This window comes from Miniopterus schreibersii (genome assembly GCF_964146895.1).
Source record: "Miniopterus schreibersii genome assembly, chromosome: 5".
In the NCBI taxonomy this organism is placed as follows: domain Eukaryota; kingdom Metazoa; phylum Chordata; class Mammalia; order Chiroptera; family Miniopteridae; genus Miniopterus; species Miniopterus schreibersii.
The window spans coordinates 36,543,802-36,569,517 of NC_138106.1; the positions used below are offsets into that span (position 1 = coordinate 36,543,802).

Consider the following 25,716-nt stretch of genomic DNA (forward strand, 5'->3'; position numbering starts at 1 on the left):
AACCAGCTAATTGAAAGATTGGTTAAAGCAGGGAATTGTTAAAAATTATAAATTTATGCATTCCATCAATGTTTTATTTTAACTGAAAATATATAAATATTCATTTTCCCCTTAATCTTTTGATATATACCAAAGCCTTTACTTTGAGTTTGTATCTGCCAGACAGAGATCTGCAGCATCTTTTTTGGTATAAACTGCATCAATAATGGGTCACGTAAAGTTTGTACTTGTAATTTTTTGAAAAAGAGGTAAGAGCTTAGGTACCTGTGAATCAGTCAAGCAGTGCAAATACTAGATTTTCATTAAACTTCTCTTCAGTCTTCTACAGTTATCTTGTACACACCCTATTTCATAACAGTTTTTAAAGCAATTTATCTTTGCCAAGTTTTTCTAAAGCATTCATTCAGTTTTCATAGAAACAATAGCTCTTTCTTTTTCACTCTGTTTCATCAGTTTCTATATTTTTAATTAACTTTTTAAAGTATAGCAACATTACAGTGGCATGAACAGTTTTGGGAATGAACACAAATGACTCTTCAGCATTCTAGAAAATAGCCAGTTAGCCATGGGGATTCAGTGTTACATGGGCTCCAGTCTGTAACCCTTACAGAGGGATTGAGAACTTTAACTCTGTGTGTTGGTTAGATGGAGGTCAGGTAAAAGTGCCTCTGCTGTTTTATAATCATGATGAAAAATGTTTACTATCTCTTTGCTTCTCCTTTGGTCTTAGATAATATTTTAATATGCTCAAAGGATAAGAAAAGAGTAATACTAAAGAATGATGAATACTGGCAATAGAAGTAGAGCTCTGTACACATAATTAAATTTGATTCCGTCTAGGATCCAGGTATTTCCTACATTGACAGTGTTTAGGAACTAGTTAAAACAAATTAGAGGTGAAGAAATAGAAGACTGGGTTAATTTTGGTACATGGAAAGAGAATCGGAATTCTGGGAATATGTTCAAATTTAGATGTTGTAGCTATTATAGGCTATTAGAGGCTTTATGCATTATCTGTGACTTTTCTTTGCTATTCAGCACATTACTCGTAAACGATGAATATGCTGAGGAGATCTACCCTAAGCAAAGTATACTTTGAAAGGAATACTAATAAAAGAAATAGTTATAATTCACTGCAGTGTCAAATAGATGTGCTCTTTGTGATATCAGGGCTTCAAGTTCTTTTAATTAATTGATAAGCTATTTATTGCTAACAATAATCTCTTGCACTTGTACCATTTTGTAGTTTTAAAATTTTTATAGCCATTTTCTTATTTAAGAAGTATGCCGATTTTGTGAAGTTTATAGGAAAAAATGATAGTCTCCTTTTTTATTTCTTGCCTAGTTATTTGCCTCATAGGGGCCCACTCCAATAAAATAAAATAAGAAAAAAGTAAGTTGACAGTGCTAACTAAGTGTGGTTTTATGTGAATTTGTAAATGAAACTAATTTAATCTTTTTTCCTCAACAATAGACAAAAGAGATTTCAGAGAGTAGGGGGAGATTAGAATTTTACATTTAAATTAATGAGATCAAGAGCCCCCTGGAGAGTAGAACTTGGAGATAACGCTGATTTTCGTCTTTCTTGCTTCTGCCCTTGCCCTGTTGTTCTTTCCATAAACCTACAGAATTTAAGTGTTTGGAAGAGGTTTTATTTTTATTGTCTTACCTTTCCCCAGAATTGTCCAGAATTATCTGGACTACAGAATGTTTAGTTACTCTAGTAAAAAAACCTCTCCAGTAAGACTCTGCTTTCTTTTTTCTACAGAAAAAATTAGGCTAAATTGTATAATAGCTAGTTGGTTAATATGGTACCATAAAAATAGACTGTATAAAGACAGCAATGAGAATTGATAAATATTTTTTGGAGTTAAAATAGATTGTATTTTATACACTGTGCATCACCTCCTAGCCATGCAAATTTATAAAGGGACATTATAAAGATAACGAACATATTGTAAAAATCAAAAAGAGAGTTGAGAGTATTTTTATTAACAAAGTCCTGTGGGATGTAATTTAATACATCTTTCAGGAATGACCTAGGTTGATAATTTGGTTCCTTGTGTTAGCTAGTTTTTAGTACATGGGACCCACAGTTAGGAAAGCAGAGTCATGTTTGGGTTTTAACCTAGAAGTCACATAAGTTTTTTTCCTTTCCTCCTTTCTTCTCTATTTCCTCTTTCTTAATGGTACTTTTATTTTCTGTTTTATCATACATCTTAATTATCTTATTCTTACTTTTCCTGAGCTATAAGAATACTCAAATAGTCTGATTTAAAGTATGAACTTTGTTAAATCAGAAAGCAGTAGTGATTCTCTCTTAAATGTTGGTGGATTAGAACTGTGTAAAGTTTGGATCTCAAAGCAGCAGTTACAACGGATGCCAGCAGGATGCTATTCAGACACTACTCTGTGCTTACAAGGCAGGCAGCCCAGACTCTAGGGGCTTTGTGAGGCTGGTATGGAATTTCTGCCTTTGGCCTCTTAGCTTTCAGTTCATCTATTGCCTACACACATGACCCAAAGTAGTGGTGTGTATAGAACACTGTTGCCCAACCATTGTATCTTGAGAATTTGCCAAGTAAGGTATATGGATTAGGCAGCCCTGACAAAATAAGGATCATGGGAGACACCATTTTTTACAGTTTCAGTAAAGCAAAATAAAATGTGATGTCATATTTAGAGAAAGGAAAATAAAGGAAATTCTAATAATTTGAATTAAATGAGGGAAGGAGGGAAAAGTATGTAAGTAAGGAAAAAATCTGTGATTGTAATAATGCTAGATATGAATAAAGATGACTTTTAAAATATACCAGCCCTTGAATATTTATAAATTTCACTGCTTTTTGAATATTCATCTTAGAAGGCTAAAATCTAACATGATTTCGGTACACGTCGAGTATTTTTTGTGTGCCAGATACTATGCAGCCATCAATTGTGTCAGAATTCCTTGGGGAGGTGGAGATTATTATTTGAGCCAGCATATGAACATAGAGAAATATTCGTACAGTATTCACTTTATATGGGCAAAAGGACTTGCATAGTATTATTCCCTAGACCTGAGAATGAATGTTTCTAGGCTTTTTCTGATAACTAGATTTACCCTTATAGAGGAAGATTTGCAAATGTGGAAGCTGTTCAGATGATTGTCAGTTGCCTCTGAGTGCAAGGCACCATGCTATGTATTATGGGAGTGTAAATTCACTCATAACCTTTGCCTTAGAGAGGTCTTAATCTCATAGTGGAAGTAAGATATATTTACCTCCGAAAAGTAGCATGTAGATAGTGTTAAAGAATAAAATTTGACCAAGTAAATTTTAAAGATCTTATTAGCTTTATTCAATGATTCATGAATCAGGCAGCAACATCTAGCACAGTGATTTTCAACCATTGTGCTGCAAGAATTTTTAAAACATGCAATACCTAACTATTTAGTCATGGGCACTGACCTCTTTTCCCTTAGATTGTCAAAAAAAAAAAAAAAAAAAATTAAAACAACCAGTGCAACAGTAGCTGTCCAGTGTGAATGAATCAAAATTATACCTATTTTTTGTCAGATAGGCAAAAAATATATTTTTTGGTGTGCTGCAGAATTTTAGTAATTAGTTTATGTGTGCCGTGAGATGAAAAAGGTTGAAAATTGCTGATATAGCAGAGAGAAAGGAGCTCCGAGAAGCTATACAAAATGAAAGACTTCTATAGGCAGAAGGGAATGGGACAAGGAAGTTACACTAGCAAAAAGCAGATCGGTTGTGGCAAGGTCACCTTCCTTTAGGGGATGACAGGCCTGTCTGGCAGATTACCTAACTAGTACTGACCAGGCAATTCCTGATTGACTGGTTTAAGATTACATTCCTGGGAGAGGCCGAAACTGTAATTAAGTATTAAATCTCAGTTTGGTGATAGGGGGCTTAGCAAAAATGACTCCATTTTGGGCCTGTTGTCTTATTTTTAATACTAGTTAAGGGAGGCACAAACTAGCTTGGGGAGTTGATAGAACTCCAGGCTGTGCAAGTATGGTAGGTTTATTGATTTTCCCCTCTAAAAAGTTAAATTTTGTAGACATGCCTTCTTATACTTAACATTTTTTATTTCATGGTTTTCAAGTGGGTACAATAATGAACACTATACAAAATAAGCATTGCCTAGGAGATTCCCTAGAAAAATTTCTTCTAATTTTTTTATATTAAAGTTTAATAAATATTTGAGTGCCTACCGGAGCTATCAGAGGTGATTAAGGCAAAATCCTTGCCCTTAAATAACTTAATCTAGTACAGATTTGAATTATTTGCTTTTAGCATATCAAGTGTTGATGCTCGAAATAATTCTTTAAGTAGTTAAACACTATAATTTTATTTGTACTATTAATTTGCTTAGTAAACCTTTTCTTCATGGATAATAGAAATGCAAATTTCAATCAAGTTTTAAATGAATAAATTTTGATTTTTGAAGTTTTAAAGCTACTTTAAAAGATGGTATTCCCTGTAACTTTTCATCCTGAAAATAGCAAGAAATACAATTCTGGATGAAAGATGGTTTAAAGAGATACAGATTTCTTATGGATTTTTTTACTTATCATTAGTAAGTTTTATGTTATGCTTCCTTATAGATGTTGTTTTTTCCTGTATTCTTAGTATCTATCAATACCCAGCCTCTAATAGATGTTTAATACATACAGGGCGTCCCAAAAAGATTTATACGCACTTTAACAGCTGATAGCTCAATTTTGGAAATGAAATGTATTTTAATAAACACTGCCTTTATAATTATTCAGTGTATGTATACATTTTTGGGGGACATCCTATATATTCAAAATGAATGTAACTTCATTTTTTGATTCTTGCTACTTCCCAAGTTTTTTAAGACAAGCCTATAATAAATATATATTTATTTACTCCATCCATTTCTTTCACTTGATTTTATAAATTGCTCTCTTTAGATCAGAATCAAGCTTTGCGACTCTGTCTGGGTAGCACTAGTGTTGGAGGTCAGTATGGAGCCATCTCTGCCCTCAGTATTAACAATGACTGCTCAAGACTTCTCTGTGGCTTTGCTAAAGGACAGGTAAATATGAACTTAATTTTCTCCATAAGACAATGTTAAAATCAGTTTTTAAAAATAGTATCTCTAGGTCAATATCTTGAAGACCAAAATATGTTATAAAGTGACATGTCTATAGCAATCGCCCGACTTTTGTCTTGTTCAAATTTTTTAATAATTGTTATTGACTGAGCTAGAGTATGTGATGTGTTAAAAATTGAGGTATAATTCACACATAACATTATTTTAGTTTCAGGTGTACAACATAATGATTCAGTATTTGTTTTCATCTGAAATATCACAATAAATCTGTTTATCATCCATCACCATACAAAGTTACATAATTATTTTTTTTGTAATGAGAACTTTTAAGATTTACTCTCTTAGCAACTTTCAGATATGCAGTACAATATTATTGACTGTGGTCATCATGCTGTACATTACATCCCCATGACTGATTTATTTTATAACTGGAAGTTTGTACCTCTTGACCCCTCTCACTCATTTCACCCAACCCCCAACATCCCTTTCCTCTGGCAACCACCAGTCTGTTTTCTGTACCTATGAGTTTTGTTTTGCTTCGTTTGTTTTTTAAATTCCACGTGTAAATGAAATCATATGGTATTTGTCTTTCTCTTAGCATAATACCCTCAGGGTTCATCTGTGTCGCAAATGCCAAAACTTCCTTCTTTTTAATCACTGAATAGTAGTCCATTTTGTGTGTGTGTGTGTGTGTGTGTGTGTGTGTGTATCCATTCATCCATGGATAGACCCTTAGATTGTTTCCATATTTTAGCTATTGTAAATAATACTGCAATGAACATGGGGTGCAGAGTTAGTATTTTCATTTTGGGGGGGATAAATTCCCCAAAGTGTAATTGCTGGGTCTATTTTTAATTTTTGAGGAATCTCCGTACTGTTTTCCACACTGGCTCCACCAGCTTACATTCCCACCAGTAGTACACAAGGCTTTTGTTTCTCCACACCCTCGTCCACACTTGTTATTTCTTGTCTTTTGATTCAAGCTATTCTGACAGGTATGAGGTGATATCTCATTGTGGTTTTGATTTGCATTTTCCTGATGATTAGTGATGCTGAACATCTCTTCATGTGCCTGTTGGCCATCTGTGTGTCTTTGGAAAAATGGCTATTCAGATCCCCTTCTCTTATTTATTTATTTATTTATTTATTTATTTATTTATTTTGCTATTAAGTTGTATGAGTTCTTTATATATTTTGAGTATTAACCCCTTATAAGGTACATGATTTGCACATATTTTCTCCCATTCAGTACATTGCCTTTTTATTTTGTTGATGATTTCCTTAGCTGTACAGATGCTTTTTAGTTTGATGTAGTCCCATTCTTTTATTTTTGCTTTGGAGTCAGATGCAAAAATTTATCACCAAGACTGATGTCAAGGAACTTATCGTCTGTTTTCTTCTAGAAGTCTTATTGATTCAATCTTACATTCAAGTCTAATCCATTTTGCATTAATTTTTTTGTATGGTATAAGATAATTCAATTTTATTCTTTTTGCATGTGCCTGTCTAGTTTTCCCAGCACCATTTATTGAAGAGACTGTCCTTTCCTTGTTGTATATTCTTGCCACCTTTGTCATGAATTAATATATGTGGGTTTATTTCTGGGTGCTTTATTCTGTTCCATTGATCTATGTATCTGTTTTTGTGCCAGTACCATATAGTTTTGATTACTACAACTTTGTAATATATCTTGAACCCAGGAGTGTGATACCTCTAGCTTTGTTGTTCTTTCTCAAGTTGCTTTGGTTATTTGGTCTTTATGGTTCCATACAAATTTTAGGATTGCTTGTTCTGTTTCAAAGAGAGGGATCTTATTCAACACCCAGATTCAGGCTAATTAGAAACAAGACCCTTCAGCAGCAGCTTTTAATGCAAATATATACAATCCTCTGGGACTGCCAACCCTGCTGGCCTCCAGTCCAGGCGATTTGCAGGTGTCCCCTGGGCAACAGTTGCAAAAGTTGGGTTCCAGACAAGTATATAAGCTCCTTTCTGGAAGGTACTAGTGAGCCGTAGTGACACGGAGAGAATGCAGAGATGAAAAGATGTTATTTCTTGGCCTACATTCCCTGAGAGCTCCTCCATGGCCTCTAGATGTGTAGAGGGAGAGCACACAAATGGCACCCATAAGCACTGGTGCTAGCAAGGTAGAGGGGGAGCACAGAAATGGTACCCAACAGTGCCCCCATCCCTGGAGAGAGTCCCATCAGGCCCCTGCCCCTTTAGCAGACACTTTAAGATTAGTAAGTGAATCTCCTTTACGTATAATTTGGGTGCTTTTCAAACTTCTGCTTTTGTGCTGGGTTCCTGGGCAAGTCTGTGTTCAAGCCCTTTAAGGGAAGAATCTCAGTTCCCTGTTTCCTGGACACAGGCCCCTTTGTTTTCAAAGCCAGGTGTTTTGGGGCTCATCTCCCTGCACAGGCCCCAAGGGTGGGGTGCCTGATGTCCTCACTCCTCAGGGAGAAGCTCTGTATTGTGAGATCCCTCTAGATTGTGGGTTGCAGTACTGGGGGTGGGTTTTTGGTGAGACTGCATCTCTGCCTCTACTACCCGTCTTGATGTGGCCCTTTTATCCTCTGTCATGGGGGAGCTGTGTAGCAGTTTTTAGGTCTTTTTCAGGGGGAATTATTCCATGTGTAGCTGTAGATGGTGTGCCCATGGAAGGAGGTGAGTTTAGGATCTTCATACACTGTCATCTTGAATCCCTGACCTTTTAAGTCTGTGATTTTTAATATCTTAAATCATGTGTCTGTATAATTCAATAGCTTTTATGAAAAACCAGGGTGTTATTTATACAACATTTACTTCCTTACAGTATTGTAGATAATTGTTGCCACTTTTTAAATACACTATATTCTGCTTTGTGTATTCTTACTACTGTGCCCTTGGATAACTTTTTTGGTATTTCTTTCTTTCTACTTCTGAAACTGGCAATAATATATGGTTTTTCTCATCTTGTGACTTATATATCACTGGTTAGTTTGCTAGTAAGCCTCTCCTATAATTATTATCAGTCCTAAAGAAATGGACTCGTTAAAGAAATGTCTTTGTGCTGTGAGTATAAAAACAACATTTAAAACCTAAAGGGAAAAGTAGATTGGGCAGGATGAGGAGTAGATGAAGATGAAATGAGGATCCGTGCTTTAATGCATCTGCAATCTTTAGTTATGTTTTAACTTTATGGTTCTTTGCCTGCAATGTTTATAGAGCAAGAATAGATTATTTCAGCCAGAAGGCAGGATACTTAAGTCCAAAAAGAGCAATAAATTTGTTTCTTAAAGCATTTAGTTGTCTTGTAGATTACTATGTGGGATTTGGCCAGTGGAAAACTTCTAAGATCAATAACAGATGCTCATCCTCCAGGAACAGCAATATTGCATATTAAGGTAATATCTTTGTTTTCTTTTTCTAATAACTTATTATTATGCCTTTGTATCTGTTTTTAAGTAAATTTTTTTATAAAGAGAATTCCTGAAAATGAACTGTCTTTTGTTTGACTAGCCCAATATGATGTTTTCCCAAGTGAAAAACCAGAGGTGGGCCAGTATGGTAACATTCAGCTGCAAGTTGTATTGATGTCTAATAGATATAGCAGAAAAAGAGTAAATTAACGTGATTCTAGATAAGAGGTTGGCAGCAAAGACAGGTGGTACCCCAATGAAAACTCATGTGATGATTTTAAGAGGTCTTTTTACCTTTTGTTTAGTCCACCGAGATTTCATTGCTGAGATAGTGTGCTTGGTCACACTTTGTTGGGAGATGCCTGAGGTTCAAGGCACCAACTGTGAATCAATGTTTGCATTATGTTTAGAAATGAATCTGTTGGTTTATTTTCTTTCAGACCTCTAAAGGAAAAGCATTACAATTTGAGTCTTGGGCTTCCTCCTTATAGGCCTGAAAAAAATAAACCAACTTAGGTAACAGATTTTATTTATAAATACAGTGTAAACCTTGGTTTTTGTATGCTGTCAAGCCCGTGTTCAGAAGCATAAAAAGTAAAGGACTATAACTAGGGAAGTCTAAAATTAGATTTTCTAGATTTTAATCAGGTACACATTTGGTTGCTTAGCTGTGCAGACCTCTCTTATCCATACATATGCTTTTTAAAGTCTGCAAGCATCTGGAGTTTATGTGTCTGTATCTAGGTTAGTTACATAAAAGTCTTTTGTAAGAAAGCAGCATTGAAGCGTTTGGCAACAGTGAAAACAACCAAGACAGGTAAAAGTAGAGAGAATTTCTTTTCTTTCTGAACATCATGGCACTTTATGTTGACCTTTTTTTCATATGGCATGTACCAACTCCTAATATGTTATAGTTATTTGTGTTTATGTTTTATCTCCTTTAATAGAATAAGATATTTGAAACCAGAATCTGTTTCTCATTTATTTTTGTGTTATGCATAGTAGCTGCTCAATAAATGTTTGGTTGAAGGAATAATTAGTTGGTGGTGTTTATGAAAGCCCAATCCATTTGCAGAAAAAAGCATACCCTTTGGGAGAAACAGTAGGAAACAAACTATAAAGGCATAGAGGAAAGAGAAGAATGCAGCTGGGGTTAAAAGCATAATAGTTATAGCCATCATGTTGCTTGGAAATGGTGATAAAAGTGGTGCATGCAGACTTGTGACATTGAAGAAAGGGATGGCAAGAGATATGTATGATTAGATACTTCTGAAGTTTTAGATTGACAATAGCCACTTGTCCCTCAATATTCTTACTCATTGTTCTCCAAACTTAAGCCAACATCCCATCGATAACAGTTTGGGCTTGCATATTTTTATTTATTTATATATTTTAAAATTATATGAACATACTATACTAATATTTAAATACATTGTAAAACACATACACAAGAAATAGATAATTAATAAATAAAAGGACGAGTCTTGTTATTTTTCCTACACTCTGGGGTATGTGCATCCCACTTTGGCAACTGCTCAGCTAGGCTTTGAGAGCAAAAGTGTGGGACTTCTTTATGCCTGTGTGTGGCGTCGAGGAGGAATAATTTCATGGTAGCCTCCTGTGCCTGAACCATCCCTGACTAAGAGCATGAAGGCATGCCATTTAGGAGGGTTCACCCACCATTGGGTTAGAGAGACTAGTCACTGTATACGATACAAGTTAAGTTATTCAATTTTGTATTGTACAAATCCACATTTGCCATACCTCATAAGCCCATAGGACAGTCTGTCACTGTGAAAGTCATTTGTTACTTTGAGTTTTCCAGGGTAAGTAATAACAACTGAGGTATACTTGGTCAAAGAAGAGCAAGGAGGCAGCACATTTTAGGAATAGTTATATAAAAAGTTAAGCGATTTTAAGTATAATGGATTCTCTCCTCAGTTATTTAGAAAGCATATTCAGACAGGTGTGTTCCCCAAAGGTACCAGATATCTTTTATTGTGTCTTTATTCTTGAGAACAAGGCAACTGCAAATGTATCCAGATTATCTTGTTCAGTTTAATAGCAAGTTAGAAAAAGTCAATGTAAAAACCCAAGTAGAGAACTTTAGGGCTTCTATGAATTATAGTTTGTATTTTTCTTTTATTGTAAGGATGGTTTTGCTTTTTTAAAGTCATGGACTTTTAAAGATATTGAGCCATTTTTATTCTGAATATGTGTAAGTTTGTGTGTTTAGAGTGATAAGCTAAGTCTAGCTAAAGTGATTTCAATGCTAAATGTGTTTGTTTTAGATTTTTAAAAATTCATAATTTCCCCCCTTACCTCCTTAACACTTGACTAGTTGTTCAAAAATCTACAAGAAAATAATTTTTTTCTCTGTTTAGTTTACAGATGATCCAACTCTTGCAATTTGCAATGACAGTGGAGGCTCTGTTTTTGAATTGACATTTAAGTAAGAGACTAATGGACATTTGTTGACAAATGAAAAGACTAGCTCTGGTTAATGACTTGAAGTTGAACATGAAGAAGTCTGGAAAACCCATGTAATTGAAAATAGGTTATGGTTCTGTATTACAATGACCTGGGGAGGCTCACAGAACATAAGAGTTCCAGGCCTGCCCCCCCAATTTCTGTGGTAGTAGGTTTGAATTGGGATTCTAAACTACTCTCCAGGGGATTCATATGCACTGTCAGGCTTGAGAACCTGGAGTATTTCACTAATTTTGGTTTGGATCTCAGGCCCAGTTGATTATAAAACCATAATAGCCAGTCGTCGGAAAGTTTTTATTGCCTTGGAATTGCCCCATTTATTCTTAAAAGAAGAGCAAAGACTGTCTAGATAACATGGAAGAACACCTATAAAGCTGAGTTTAGAAAAATAGAATATAAAATTCAATGTGTATTATGTTTTCATAAGTTCTTTAAGGACTGTATGTTTTTTGTATTTCTTATATCTTCTAACAATGCTGAGCCCAATGTAATTGCTTAAAAAATACTATTTATTTGTTCAGCTGATGTTTATTAAGCATCTCCATGTGTAGCCATCGTCCTAGGCATCAGAGTTGCAGCAGTGAACCAGATAAGGTTGCTACTCTGATAGATCTTACATTCTAGTTGGGGTGAGGGTAGGGATACAGACAATAGACCAACACACAAATGAAATAATTTAATAGTTATGAATGCTGTGAAGAAGATAAGACAGGTCAGTGTGCTGGAATGCACTTGAGGATAATTCAGGAAGCCTTTTCTCAGAAAACGACATTTGAGCAAAGACCTGAATGATAATGTGGTCAACAAATGTAAAGATCTGAAAGAAATGTTTCAGGCAGGGGGCTATTGGAGCACAAAAGCTTTGATGAGATGGGCACAGACTTGGCCTGCTGGAGCAGCAGAAAGAAGACAGGTGTGGCTGGAGCATGACTTTGTCAAGAACAACAGTAGTGGGTGATGGGTGAAGGCTGGAACCAGATCATATAGGGCCTTTTAAACCATGGTAAAAAGTTTGGACTTTATTTTATGTACAGTGGCAAGCCATTAAAGTGTTTTTAGAAGAGTAATAAATCTGACCTATACTTTAAAAAGATCATGCTGATGTCATGTGGAGTTTGAATTGTTGGGGGCAAGAGTAGGAGTTAGGAGGCTATTGTCATAGCCCAAGCTAGAGATGATAGTGCCTTGGGTCATTGCTAAATCAATTCTGAATTTTTTGGTTACATTTTCAGGAGAGTGATGGGAGTGAGAACCTGTGAATCTAGATGCCTCTTCAGTGGTTCCAAGGGTGAAGTGTGCTGTATTGAGCCTCTCCACTCTAAGCCTGACTTGAAAGATCATCCCATCACACAGTTTTCCTTACTGGCCATGGCATCCTTAACCAAGGTAGATGTATTTAGAAGATGAAACTCAAAACTTTTAGAGGCTTTGAATACCAAAATACTTGAAAATGACAGGATAAATATTAAAAAATATTTTTCTCTTAAAGATACTGGTCATTGGGTTGAAACCATCCTTGAAAGTGTGGATGACTTTTCCCTATGGACGGGTGAGTAAGCCTCTCCATCTTATTAGCAAAAAGACCATATCAGGAGGTTGGAGAAAATGACTTTTCAGTGGTGAGTTCTGTGAGATTGCCATAACTGGAAGTCAGTTCTCCAAAAATTATTGTCTGGACTTACCTTTATGTGACCAAAGCAGCTTAAGCTGTTGACTAGAGCAGTGTTCTGGGGATCTTGAGATCTGAACTTTTCTACCTTTATTGCTTTAAGTTTTTCAGCTGCTGCTTAGATATTGAACTTGTAGAAAACACCCCACTGTAATATCCAGCATATATTGCTACTGCATACTCTTTCCTAGGCTTCTGACTCTGGTACTTTACTTTGGGGGATGATACTTCCCAGAATGTGTTATGCACACCCAGTTTCCCTTTTCTTTCCTGCTTGGTTGTTTTCAGAGAGTTGTGGTCTTCCAGTGTGTATGTGAGGAGAAGTATTGATGGGATGGGATGGAGAATGATGGCACAGAACTAAGACTAGTTCAGAAATCAACCCTTATACTGAGGGAGATCACTCTTCTGTTTTCTTCTTGGTACTCTGTGTATCTCTGGGCCCCAGTGGAAGCCTGGCAAAGCTGCCTTAGATTGCTATTAGTGTTTCTTAGGTTAGCTTCATTGGCTAATTGAGGTTTATCATGGTGGTTTGTATTTGCATCTTTTTGTATGTTTTTATTGGTATTTGTTCCAACATTTTGCTATGAACATTTTTATTTATTTTATTTTTTTTAAATCTCTTTTTTTAAAAATCTATCTTTATTGATTTCAGAGAGAGAAAAGGAGAGAGAGAGATAGAAACATCAATGATGAGAGTCATTGATCGGCTGCCTCCTGCACACCCCTGATTGGGGATCGAGCTCGCAACCCGGGCATGTGCCCTGACCGGGAATCGAACCCTGTTCACCTGGATCCTAGGTCGATGCTCAACTGCTGAGCCACGCCCCGCCAGGCTGGACATTTTTAAACAAATAGAGAAGTTGAAAAAAATTTACATTGAACATCTATATACATACCATCTAAACTCTGTAATTAATATTTTACTGTATTTTTTTTTACTATATATCCATCTCTTCATCTATTCATCAAATTATTTTTTAATTTATTTTTAAGTAAATTTCAAAAATCATTCTTTTTCCTAAATATTCAGCGTATATGATGAGCTAGAGTTCAATAGTTATCTAAGTTTTTCCTTTCATATAAAATTTATATATGCACAGATCTTGAGTGTACATTTGCTGAACTTTGACAAATGTATATACTTTTGTTACTCAAACCTCTATCAAGATGTGGAACATTACCATCAACCCAGAAAGTTTCCTTGTGACACTTCCCAGTCATTCCCTGCTTCGTTGGCCTTTTAATGAGAAATTGGAAGAAGTTTTACTAAGGAACACCAGTCAGGTGGTGTTTTTAATCAGTTTTCTCAAATGTCTGTTAACTGATGACATTTTTGGCCTTCTCCTCACTTAGATGGACCCTTCTAGTGTCCCATTGCTGGCTTGGCACTTTGTGGCGGCTCATAATTATGTGAATCCCATGCTTGCTTTCTGCAGAGGGGATGTTGTTCATTTCCTTTTGGTAAGTCCTAATATGATGCTAGATCTGTTACAAAGTCCTTTATCAAAATATTTTTTTTTTCTGATTCATCAATAATTTAATTGTGTTGAAGAAATATGATATCATAATTATTTGAAGAGAGAGTGACCTACTTAATTATTATATAAGGCTTTAATGGTTAATGTGGAAAACAACCGATTGCCCTCTGCTCTGTGCCCTTTCATGGTGTGTTTCTCAGTTCCATCTCTTGACAAACAAATAATTAATGGTGTTTGTGTATGTAATGGTGTTTGTGTGTGTATGTACATATGTCTATATTAATGGCTTACTTATTTACATGTTGTGTCATTGAATACCTGCTGTGTTCTCTACACTGTGATGGACATAAGACGCAATTGAAGGAAGTATAAACCCTAAAATATTGTTTGAAAGGCAACATCACTTTGCTCATTACTACTGGGGAGAACAGTTTAAGGATGCAACTATGTGATGAGATTAAAAGTTGGTATGTTTAGAGTATGAAGAGATTTGTATGGATTAGAGAAGCCATGGAAAACGTTATGAGGGATATATTGCAAATACTGTAGGGGGTGGTGGATATGCTAATTGGGGGAAATAAGATGAACTGAAATTTATAAAGAAGAACGTGCCTGTGTAATCTCTTCCTGGGTTTCCTAGCTCAGTTAAGCAAGTGCAGCACTGTCCACCTAATTTCTCCTGCTGGAAATCTAGGAATTGCCTTTTAGTTACCCTTCTCCCTTCTTTTCTGCTCCATCACCACATCCGTTGACTCTATCTCCAGAATCTCCTTAATTTACTCTCTTTATGTCTCCCCTATTGCTTCTTCCTTAGGCTAAACCACAGACATTTTTAGCCTGGGCTCTGGAGTAGCTTTCTAACCAGTCTCTGGCTTCAGTGTCTTAACATGCTATCACCTCTACCGGGAAAACTCTGTGCTCTCTTCCCCTCTATCTACCTCCTGATTAACACTGCCCTCCCCGACCTCCTGAACTCAGTTAGTGTTCCTTGCTGCATACACCCGTGAAGCTTTCTCCTTTGATAACATTCAGTACTTTTTAAATAAGTTGTCTAATATTTTTCTTCCTCATTGGACTGAAAGCTCCATAAATCTAAAAACCAACTCTACTGCTCTGTTTCAGCCACTAGGACAGTGCCTGTGTATAGATGTTTAATAAATGTTTATAGAATTAATGACAGGGAGAAACCTATTGTGGAAAACAAAGTTGAAAATATGGCATGGATCTAGATTAGGGCTTGGCAAACTATGGCCTGTGTGCCAAATCTGGCTGGCTCCTTGTTTTTGTAAGTAAAGTTTTATTAGAACACAGTCATGCCCATTCACTTATGTATTATTTGTGGCTGCTTTTGCACTGCAGTGGCAGAGTTGAGTAGTTGTGAGTAGTTGTAAAATATTTACTGTGTGGCCTTTTACAAAAAAGTTTCCTAACCCCTGATCTGGATTATGTATAACTGACCTAGATTGGTAATGGGGAGCCATCACGGGTTCTTAGGTAATTAAAATGATAAAAGATGTGATTAAGCCCGGCCAGGCGTGGCTCAGCGGTTGAGCATCTACCTGGCATCCAGGTGATCGGGGTTCGATTCCCGGTCAGGGCACATGCCCAGTTGTGGGCTTGATCAATGACTCTCTCATCATTGATGTTTCTGTCTCTCTCTCCGTATACTTTCCTCTCCCTGAAATCAATAAAGATATATTTTAAAAAAAAGAAAAAAAGAAAAAAAGATGTGATTAAAATGATATTTTAGGAAGATCATTATAGAAATAGCAAAACAAATAGATTGTAGGAGGGAAAAGGGAGGTTTTGCTTTTGTAATAAAGCAGATGTGAGGTCTTTAGACAAGGATGGTTGGTTGTAGTGAGAGTTAGGGATGACATTTGGAAGGAAAAACAAGGCTTCTCATATTGTTGGATCTGGGAACTGAAGGACATGAACGAAGCATCTCATTTTTGAGTTTACATTTTAAAAGCATGAAATATTCAAAGAGTTAAAGTCAGGAAAATTTTAAGTGTGCTGAGTTAGAAGTGAAGGTGTTGAGAGTTAGAACTCTCAAGTGTTGTATTGGGGAATGTCCTGGGCAGATGTCAGTCTAGGTCTGGAGTACAAATAAGAATTCCAGGATAGAGAAGGTAGTTGAAACTGTGAAAATCAAAAGCTAGAGCATACATAACTTTAGTGAACACTCATACAAGGGAAAGGATAAATAAAAGGCAACAGGAAAGGAGGTTCCTATAAAGGCATGTAGAGGTAGGAGGCAAAATTGGAGAGTACTGCATCATACTGGAGACCAAAGAGGAGAGGTTTCAGGACAGTATCAATTTCAGAGTGATGCAATACCAAAGAAGGATCAAGGAAGAAGACCAAAGATAAGACCACTGGATATGCAGGAATTAGTTCATTAGAAACTTTTCAGACAACTAATTATCAAGGGAATGTAGGTAGAGCTAGATTATAGAGCCTTGTTAAAGAAATGGGCATTCAGAAGAGCAAACTGACACAATCATAGCAATAGTTACATCTCTGTAAGAAGTAAATCAAGGGAAGGGTTTTGTTTTTTATTTGAAGATAGAAAAGCCAGTAACATGTTAGACAGCAAGAGGAAAAGGGCCCTTAAAAAGGAGTGATTAAATATGATATCAAGGGAGGTGTAGTCATAAACAGTGATGGGCGTAGGATTTAGAGTGTATATAGGTGAAATGATTTTCTTTAGCAAGGACTTCAGCAAATCTTAGTCAATGTTGGCATTGATCTTTTCGATTATGAAACACTTTCAACACATGCAAGATATGGAACAATTTGGTGCTGTCTTATTTTAATTTTACAAATGAAACTGAGAAGGAATAAGTGATTTGCCCTTGGTCACACAGCTATAGTAGTGGAACCTATTCTTAAACCCATGGCTCTAGATGCCATGCTTCTGTCTTACAGGAGAAGTGATTTAGGGAAGTGACTTAGGGAAGTGAAGATGGGAGTACACGAAAGGCCCACATTAAGTGGTGTCAGTTGTTTGTTACGGTATCTGGTGAGGTGAACACTGCATTGATGGGACTAGAAGGCAAAGAGGAATTGGCACTTCAAGGGAAAGGGAGAAATCTAAAACACTATCCTGGGGGAGCGTGCAAGAAAATTCAGGCTGAACTGAATGTCATGAATTTCAGGCGGGTCAGCTGTACATTGTACTCTGTCTCTCTTCTTCAGTGCCCTATCCCCTTGGAGCAGAAGTGGAGAAAGCAAATTATAAGGATGATTGAAGATTATAGAGTATATGTGTACACACATATAAATAAAATATTGACACTGAGGTTCTTTGGAGAAACTTTGTGTTGTTTGTGCTGTAATAGTATTACATATCAGAGAAGTCTAGTTTTGTCACTGCACCAGCTTTTTTTCTTTCAATGAATTTTTGTTTGACTTTTCACACCAAGTCACCATCCTGTTTTATGCTTTAACTCTAACTAAATACAGTCAGTGGTACATTGAAGTTAGGTTGTTCTGAATTATGACAGTCTGGATATTACATTACAGAATTTGCTCATACTGACAGCTAAATCACTGACCAGATATGTCTTGGATTTTGGTACAAATCATGGTGTGATGATTTCTGTAATTTGTGTAGTAGTTTCTTTAATTATCAGTATTTTTGGCTTATCCATACTCTGAATGGAAACAATTTTCTAGGTGGAGCATAATTAAGTATCTAAAATTGTCCCTCAAAAATTAACCAGAGTACTTACACGCACATATCCATAATGCAGGAACACAGACAATAGTGTGGTGAAGGGCTGGGGTAGGGGAGGGAGCGGGGTGGAGGGCATCAATGGGGGGAGAAAAGGGGACATTTGTAATACTTTCAACGATAAAGATAAATCTTTTAAAAAGTCTCTCAAATAATAGCTGATGTTTTGGTTGTTTTTATTTCATCAGGTTAAGAGAGATGAATCTGGAGCAATACATGTTACTAAGCAAAAGCATCTTCACCTATACTATGACCTCATCAACTTTACTGTGAGTATTCAAATTAACTACCCCCATTTATTGCATGTAATTGTTTTGAGTCCATGGTATATTAAAGCTGTCAGGGTTTCTGCCATGAAACATGCCTTTAGGATATATGAAACATGGACAGAAGTGAAGTCTTGCTTATATTGAATAAAGCCTGAGTTTGGTGTGATGCCACATTATTTTTCTTGTCTTTTGGCCTTATGTCTTGCTAAACAAAAGTTTTCTTTAATGTACTAATTAGCTCAAAGGGGAGTTTAGAAGAATTTAGGTGGATTTCTTCAGGATCATTGCCTGACTTTCTTTGTAAACATATTTTTATCCTTTTGAGTTTGTCCTAATTGGTTCAGGAACTTACATAACCTACTCTTTTCTTGTGGCTAAAAACTTTGCAGAGTTCTTGCTCTACCATACATCTCAGTCCTAGGTGACTTTTTGGTGTAAAAAAAAATAGTATATTTCTTTTTGTGTCAATTTTTTTCTTTTTCTAAATAGTGTGTTAATTCTATAATAGTACAATTATAATATTTCTGGGTTTCTCTCGTTAGTGCTTTTAGCATATCAATACCCAGTGAAACATTCTTTAGATATATGAATATAGGCAACCCTAAATATAAGACAGTGCCTCATTTTTCCAATAAAAAGGCTAGAAAAAGTTTTACCTCCAATTTGATAAAATGAAACTTTTTAGGATTATAGATGAAATAGATCTTTATTATATAAGATTTATAAATTTAGTTGCACATTGCTTTTTAATCTCACATTAGATTATTGATTTAGAAATAATGATTTTTCTTATACACATTTCATGAAATAACTTTGTTCAACCTCTCGTCATGCATATAAAACATCAGTGTCTTTGTCATTGTCAGAACCCCTTGTTGAATCATCTAACACAGTTTTCTAGAATTCATCATCACTTCTGTTTAAAATCAGCATATGATTCTTTCCCTAGAAAAGTTTTCCCCAACCACAAGTAGCTGTTCTCCTTGTCCTGTGGCTTATCTATGATGTGACCACTAACTGTAAATTACCTTTAAAAGGCTGTTTACAACAGTGTCAACACTCGTAATTATGAGATTCTAACCTCAGGAATAATTGCTAAACTGCAAACTTTTTCCCTCTGTGATTCTCCCTCTGTTTTAATCAGGTAATCTTTGAAGGTATTTAAAAACTATTACTGACTGAGGTTGTATAAGGCTAATAAAAAAATGTGACTTTCCTAAATGATACTTTGTTTTTCAAAGTGATCAAGAGCACAACTTATAGGAGCTCTTTGTAAAAAATTTGAGTATCAAACTCTGTTTTCTGAGAGAGATTTTTTTGAAAGAAACATACACGCACACACAAACAGAAAAGCAAACCCTCCCCTTGTAGTAGCTACTATACAGTGATAGAGCATATCTTCAGCAAATGTCAAAAGAAAATTGATGTATTTTTAAATTGGTTGTCATTGATATGGCATGCAGATAACCTTTGATAACATGGGATAGACCACATAAATAAAGCAACATGAATACCAGGGAGATAACATGCAGGGGAATTAGTTTGCTCCCTCTAATTTAGAATTCTAATTGAGCAGATATTAAAACTTCATTTCTTGGGAGGGATTGAGATTTAAAAAAATATATTTTGAAAATCTCATACATAAACCCAAGACATTTATCAAAATCGCATCCTTCAGAAGATTTTAAAACTATTATGTAGTTATTATTTTAAAAGTTATAATAGTACTTATTAAAGAAAATTCAGAAGATATAGAGAAATAAATCAAAGAACTCTCCTAAGAATTTTAGGGAGATTTTGAAGGAAATGTATTTTTTTAATAGCTTCAGTTTTAAAATATGTATCACTTAAATGCCAACAATCATCCTTTGGCCACATAGGTTTATGAGATTTAATTTGCCTTTTTGTTTCATTGATGTCAGTTTGTCACTTTGCTTAAGTTATTTGTGCCAATGTACCTTTGAAAAAATTTTATAAAAGCCAATATATCCTGTAATATATGTATTAGAGATCTTGTGAGCCTTCTTTCAGACTGGGAGAGTGTAATTTTAGCACTGTCAAACTCAATACTGTGTTGTGTTCCTGTTGTTCTCTGGGCTGTTTACTGAGTAGTTCTTGCTGTGATTGCATTGTTATCAAGTTATTAAGTGGATAAGGTCCTCAATGTATTTAACTGAGTAGCCAACCTTTCTTCTTGTCCTGAATGATGGCATGGGATGGGCCTCACTTTTGTTTTGTTGTGTGCTTGAATTGCAGTGGATAAACTCACGCACAGTTGTACTCTTGGACAGCGCCGAGAAGTTGCATGTGATTGATCGGCAAACTCAAGAGGAACTGGAAACAGTGGAGATCTCAGAAGTTCAGTTGGTCTATAATAGCAGCCATTTCAAATCACTAGCTACCGGAGGAAATGTTAGCCAAGCACTGGTAAGGGTAACCCATTATCCTAGTATTGACTTGATAAACTTGGTATTTTGTTGCTGTTTTGTTCTAGAAATAGAAACTCTGAGGAGTTTTGTTTCTTGAGGTATTTCTTTAGAAGCCACTAGATTGAAGTGGACATGGGTGTGTTTTTAAGTATTCAGGAATGTGAACTAAAACAATAATTCCTGTTACTTTCTATCCAGAAATATGACTAATTTAATGCCAAAGAGTTTTAACTTTTATACTAAGATAATAAAATGAAACTGGAAATTTATGAGAAAGAAATTATAAAAGTAAAATATTTTAGAAAGTTTAATATGGTGACAATAAAGCTAATAGATTTAAGGGGTAAATGACTAGTGACAGGTAACCTATGAGGCTTTGAACAGGTCTGGTGGTTGTGGGAATTAAAAGGCAAAGATGGCTTTGAGAGAAAGAAAGAAGATTCTTTAGGAGTAGGAGACAGATGAAATGTTGGTGCCTGGAGAGAAGGAAGACATGAAAATTACGATCTTAGTATTAATTTTACTGTATTTTAAATAACTGTAATAATAGGCGTTAGCAATTTACAAAGGTTGTTTACAGTTAAATTACTTTGAATTGTTATCTCATGTTTCCTTAATCTTTAAGTAGGAAATTAGACTATTTTGAGGCTTCCCTGGGTAATTTCTTGAGAAAAATAGTAATGATGGTCATGTTCAGTGAGTGTTTGCTGCATGATATGAAGCCATTGCTCAAGTCTCCCTGAGATATTAGAACCTCAGAGCATAAAATATGAAAGGGTCTTCCAGCCTCAGAATTTAGAAACCAAAAAAATCCAGAGTAAGAATAATATAATGGAATGGAATTCTCTAAAGTAAGAATAATTACTGTCTCACCCTTAGATGTTTTCTGGTGTCTGAGTGGTTATTAAAAATACCTTACAGTATTTTTTTTAAGTCAGACTTTAAACTTGTGCTTTTGGCTAAGATAAAATAATGGGAACTGGATTTACTCTCCTGTCTGGGAAAAAAAGAAATCAGAAAAAGAAACAACAGTTTCAAGACACTGGATATCAGGTAATGAAGGGCAGCAATCCTTGACAAAATGGGAAACAAATGACATGAGCCCTATGAGTATCCCAGTGTCTATCCTTGAGAGAGTTTCCATGTAGCTAATGGGGGAGGAAACCGGTTGGAGCTCGGAGTGTTCCATGAGTTGAGACAGAGCTAAGGCTGCAGGAAGCCAAAGGTGGGCTGAACAGGCCAGAGTACTGGTGAGGAGAGCACTATACAAAGGTTCCCCTTGGGTATTCAGCAAACTACTAATTACTAATCAATAGATGCATGTGAGGAAACTACCCAAGACCAGGGAAAGAAATATATGTAAGATTTCAAAGAAGCTATAGCCAGTGCTCACACTGGCCGTTTACACCAGCCAGATGGAAAACCTCATGATTCACAGCGCATTGTGTAGAGTACTCAGGGCATCTTGCCTCAGTAGGGAATTATCAGAAGTAGAGTAGACACTGCTCTCATCCCCACTAAGAAATCTTAAAAACAAGACCAGAAAGGATCAAACTGTTTCCAAGTAACAACTCTTCCCAGAGCAAAGCACAATATTAATAGGAATACAGAAGTTTCCAGGACCCAACACTGTGAAATTCACAATGTCTGCCATCCAATCAGGGATTACTAGGTATGCAAAAAGGAGAAAAACACAGCTTATAATGAAGAGAAATATCCATCAAAACTGACTTAAACTTGAAACAGATGTTAGAATTAGCAGGCAACGACGTAACAGTTATAATTATAGTCTGTATGTCCAAAAAGTTAAGTAGAGACATGGAAGATATTAAAAGATGTAAATCTAATTTCTAGAGACAAAACTAAAGTGCTTGAGATGAAAAATACACTGGATATGAAGTAAAAACTAACAAAATTGAAAGGAGAAAGAGACAAATGCACAATTATAGCTTGGAAAATTTAAAACTCCTCTCTCAGTAATTAATAAAATTAGTAGACAGAAAATCATTAAGGGTATAGAAGACTTATAAAAACACTGTTGATCACCTTGACCTAACTGACAGTTATAGAATATTCCACCCAATAGAAGCAAAGCACAAGTTTTTTCCAAGTGCACATGGAGCATCCACCAATATAGATTATATGATAGGCCATAAAAGAAGCTTCAACAAATTGTTGAAGGAATCATCAGGGTCACTTTGGAAATAACTCAAATATTTGGAAATTAAATATCACTTTTATAAATAAACCATGAGTCAGAAAAAAGTCTTCAAAGGAAATTAGAATATATTTTGAACTAAATGAAAGTACAATGTATCAAAATCTGTGATCTACAATTAAATCTGTTTTTTAAAAATTTATCCTTATTGTTAATACTTACAAAGTATTAACGTATATCCCCCCTTTGACCCCCCTCCACCCCACACTTTGAGGGTAATATATAGCATTAAATACTAACATTAGAAAAGAAGAAAGATCTCAAATAAGTGATCTAAGCTTCTAACTTAATTAAGAAAATTTTAAAAAAAGAGCAAAATAAACTTAAAGTAGATTAAAGGAAGAAATAATAAAGATGAACACAAATCAATTAAATAGAAAATGGACAAACTATAGAAAATCAAAGAAACCCCCTCACTTATGGGGCGAAACCATGTTGACCTAAAATGTTGTCTCTGTAATTGACATTCTTTAAAACATAATGAGACTTCTAGTTCATGTAATCTTTACCTTTTTGGTTTATTTTTTTACAGGCTTTGGTTGGAGAGAAGGCTTGCTATCAATCCATCAGTAGCTATGGTGGACAGATCTTTTACTTGGGGACCAAAGTAAGCTCTTCCACTGTTACTTGGCATTTGTTTGTGTCAGGATGGTTGGGGCTGAAGGAGGTTGCTTGTGAGGAGGGCAGTGCATTACAGAGGGAATATTGATAAGTAGTAGTCTAAAACTTTTAGGGGTTATAGTCATGATTTTTAGCTAATTATTTTCTACACTTTTAGCCACACTTTTACTTTTGTTTAGATTCTAATAGGATGCTTATTTTCTTGATTCAGGGATATACTTTTATACTCTTCCTTCACATTTTTCATGTCCTGGAAGATACCTTATCATGTATATTTATCATATAATTAAGATGTCCTTTATTAGATCAGCTTAGGATATATTCATTAACTCCTTAGACTGTAGACTTATTAACCTTTAAATGTTTGTTTGATTTACTCCTTAATGTGGGCCCTTGAAGACCCGTTAGTAAATACTTCTAACTGTAGCATGAAATGTTTTTACTTAAAGAGATGTAAAATGAGATGTCAGACAGGGACAAATGTGTCTTCTAACAAGTTTGTTAAAGATGTTCATTTTGCCCGGCCAGGCATGGCTCAGTGGTTAAGCGTCGACCTAGGTTCCAGGCGATCAGGGTTCAATTCCCGATCAGGGCACATGCCTGGGTTGCGGGCCACAGCCGATCAATGACTCTCTCATCATTGATGTTTCTAGCTCTCTCTCTCCCTCTCCTTTCCTCTCTCTGAAATCAATAAAGATATATTTAAACAAACAAACAAAAAAAAGATGTTCATTTTAATTTCCTTCTCTTTGTTTTCCAGTCTGTTTATGTGATGATGCTGAGGAGCTGGAGAGAGGTGAGTTCAAAGTAATTTTATGTGTTGTTGAATTGATAACATCTTAATGTTTTGTTTTAACTTTGCCAAAAAAAGATTATTTGGATTTGTGCTTTTTAATTTCAGAAATGTACATCAAAACCATTGTAACTGTTAGGTACTTGATTTTATAAAACTCACTATAAATTAGAATTAGGTTTGGCTACATACATAAGAAATTTCAAAATAACAGTGGCTTCAACTGTTGCTTCAAATTTCAACAGTGGCTTCAAGCTTTCTCTCTTACGTAAAAGCATCTTGGAGGTAGGCAGTATGTGCCTAGTGTGGCAGCTCCATGGTCTTTAGTATACTATTCTGTTCCACCATCCTTGTTGTGGACTCTAGTCCCAGGGTCTTTTTATGTTTCAGTAGGGCTGCTAGAGGTCCAGCTGTTAAGTCCACATTCCAGGAAGAAGGAAAGAGAAGAGAAGGGCTGGCCCCTGCCTTTTAAGGTGACATCCCAGAAATACCAAACAACACTTCCACTTACTTATCATTGGCTAGAACTTAGTCACATAGTCCCAAGTGACTATAAGGGAGTCTTAGAAATGTCCTTTAGCTGGTTTATTGCTGTCTCAAATAAACTTGGGATTTGTTATTAAGGATGAGGGAGTGAAAGGATGTTGTGATAAGCAACTAACCATTTCTGTTACAGTGACATTCTAGTTGTTTTCTCTTTTTATATTTGGGCCTTGTGGCTGACAATATAGCATACTAGCTTATTCAGTCACTGTACTATCTAGTGCTTTGAGAAATTACTTTTCTCAGAAATGAGATATTCACATGGTTATTAGAATAATTGTAGCTACAAAGCAGCAACTTCTGGAAAGATATTAGGTAGAATAGGAATTTTGACTTGTGATTGGTCAGACAAAGGGGTCTAGCTTCTCTCATTTATTCACCTTAGAGAGTGGATCATCTCCTGAAACAAGATTGTCTTACAGAAGCCTTGGCTCTTGCATGGTCTTTCCATGAAGGAAAAGCAAAAGCGGTTGTGGGTAAGTTAGCAATACTGGTGGAGTAGACATTTTTCTGAAATAGAATGAGTAATACTGATCACTCATAGAACACTTTTTAGCTTAATGTTTAAGTATTTTATAAGCAATATATTACCAGACCTTACAGATTTCAGTGAAAAAGGTTAATGATAAATACAGGATGTAGAATTTTAATTGTCACTTTTAAAATTCTTTCATTCCATAAGGAAAATTTACTATTAGAGTAATAGGGAAGTACTTGATATGCTTGCTATCTGGTTCAGTAGATGTGAGGTGTTCCTATGATAGCATATTATCCAACATTTTGATACCTAAGGATTGTTATAAATATATGTATTTTTAGCACAACTTATGACCAGAACAGTTTCATTCCTGAAAGTGTGGTTTAACTTTCTTATCATTTGGAATTTGCTTGTAGGATTATCAGGGGATGCCAGTAAGCGAAAGGCTGTTGTTGCAGATCGAGTGAGTATTTTAATAGGGTCTTTACTAGGGTACAGCACAG

The 25,716-nt window shown here is 35.6% G+C and overlaps 1 protein-coding gene across 3 annotated transcripts in view; it reads left to right on the forward strand.

Moving 5' to 3' along the window:
- VPS8 (VPS8 subunit of CORVET complex) overlaps positions 1 to 25,716 on the forward strand; it is a 200,586-nt gene that overhangs the window by 33,584 nt on the left and 141,286 nt on the right. For all 3 annotated transcript variants that reach the window (XM_081138242.1, XM_081138241.1, XM_081138243.1), the window contains 12 exons: positions 4,940 to 5,064; positions 8,382 to 8,468; positions 10,868 to 10,935; positions 12,206 to 12,359; positions 12,463 to 12,522; positions 13,999 to 14,106; positions 18,051 to 18,131; positions 20,388 to 20,558; positions 23,311 to 23,385; positions 24,160 to 24,195; positions 25,121 to 25,211; positions 25,630 to 25,676. In XM_081138242.1, coding sequence (XP_080994368.1) covers positions 4,940 to 5,064; positions 8,382 to 8,468; positions 10,868 to 10,935; positions 12,206 to 12,359; positions 12,463 to 12,522; positions 13,999 to 14,106; positions 18,051 to 18,131; positions 20,388 to 20,558; positions 23,311 to 23,385; positions 24,160 to 24,195; positions 25,121 to 25,211; positions 25,630 to 25,676 — 1,103 coding nt within the window. The remainder of the gene's footprint in view (positions 1 to 4,939; positions 5,065 to 8,381; positions 8,469 to 10,867; positions 10,936 to 12,205; positions 12,360 to 12,462; positions 12,523 to 13,998; positions 14,107 to 18,050; positions 18,132 to 20,387; positions 20,559 to 23,310; positions 23,386 to 24,159; positions 24,196 to 25,120; positions 25,212 to 25,629; positions 25,677 to 25,716) is intronic.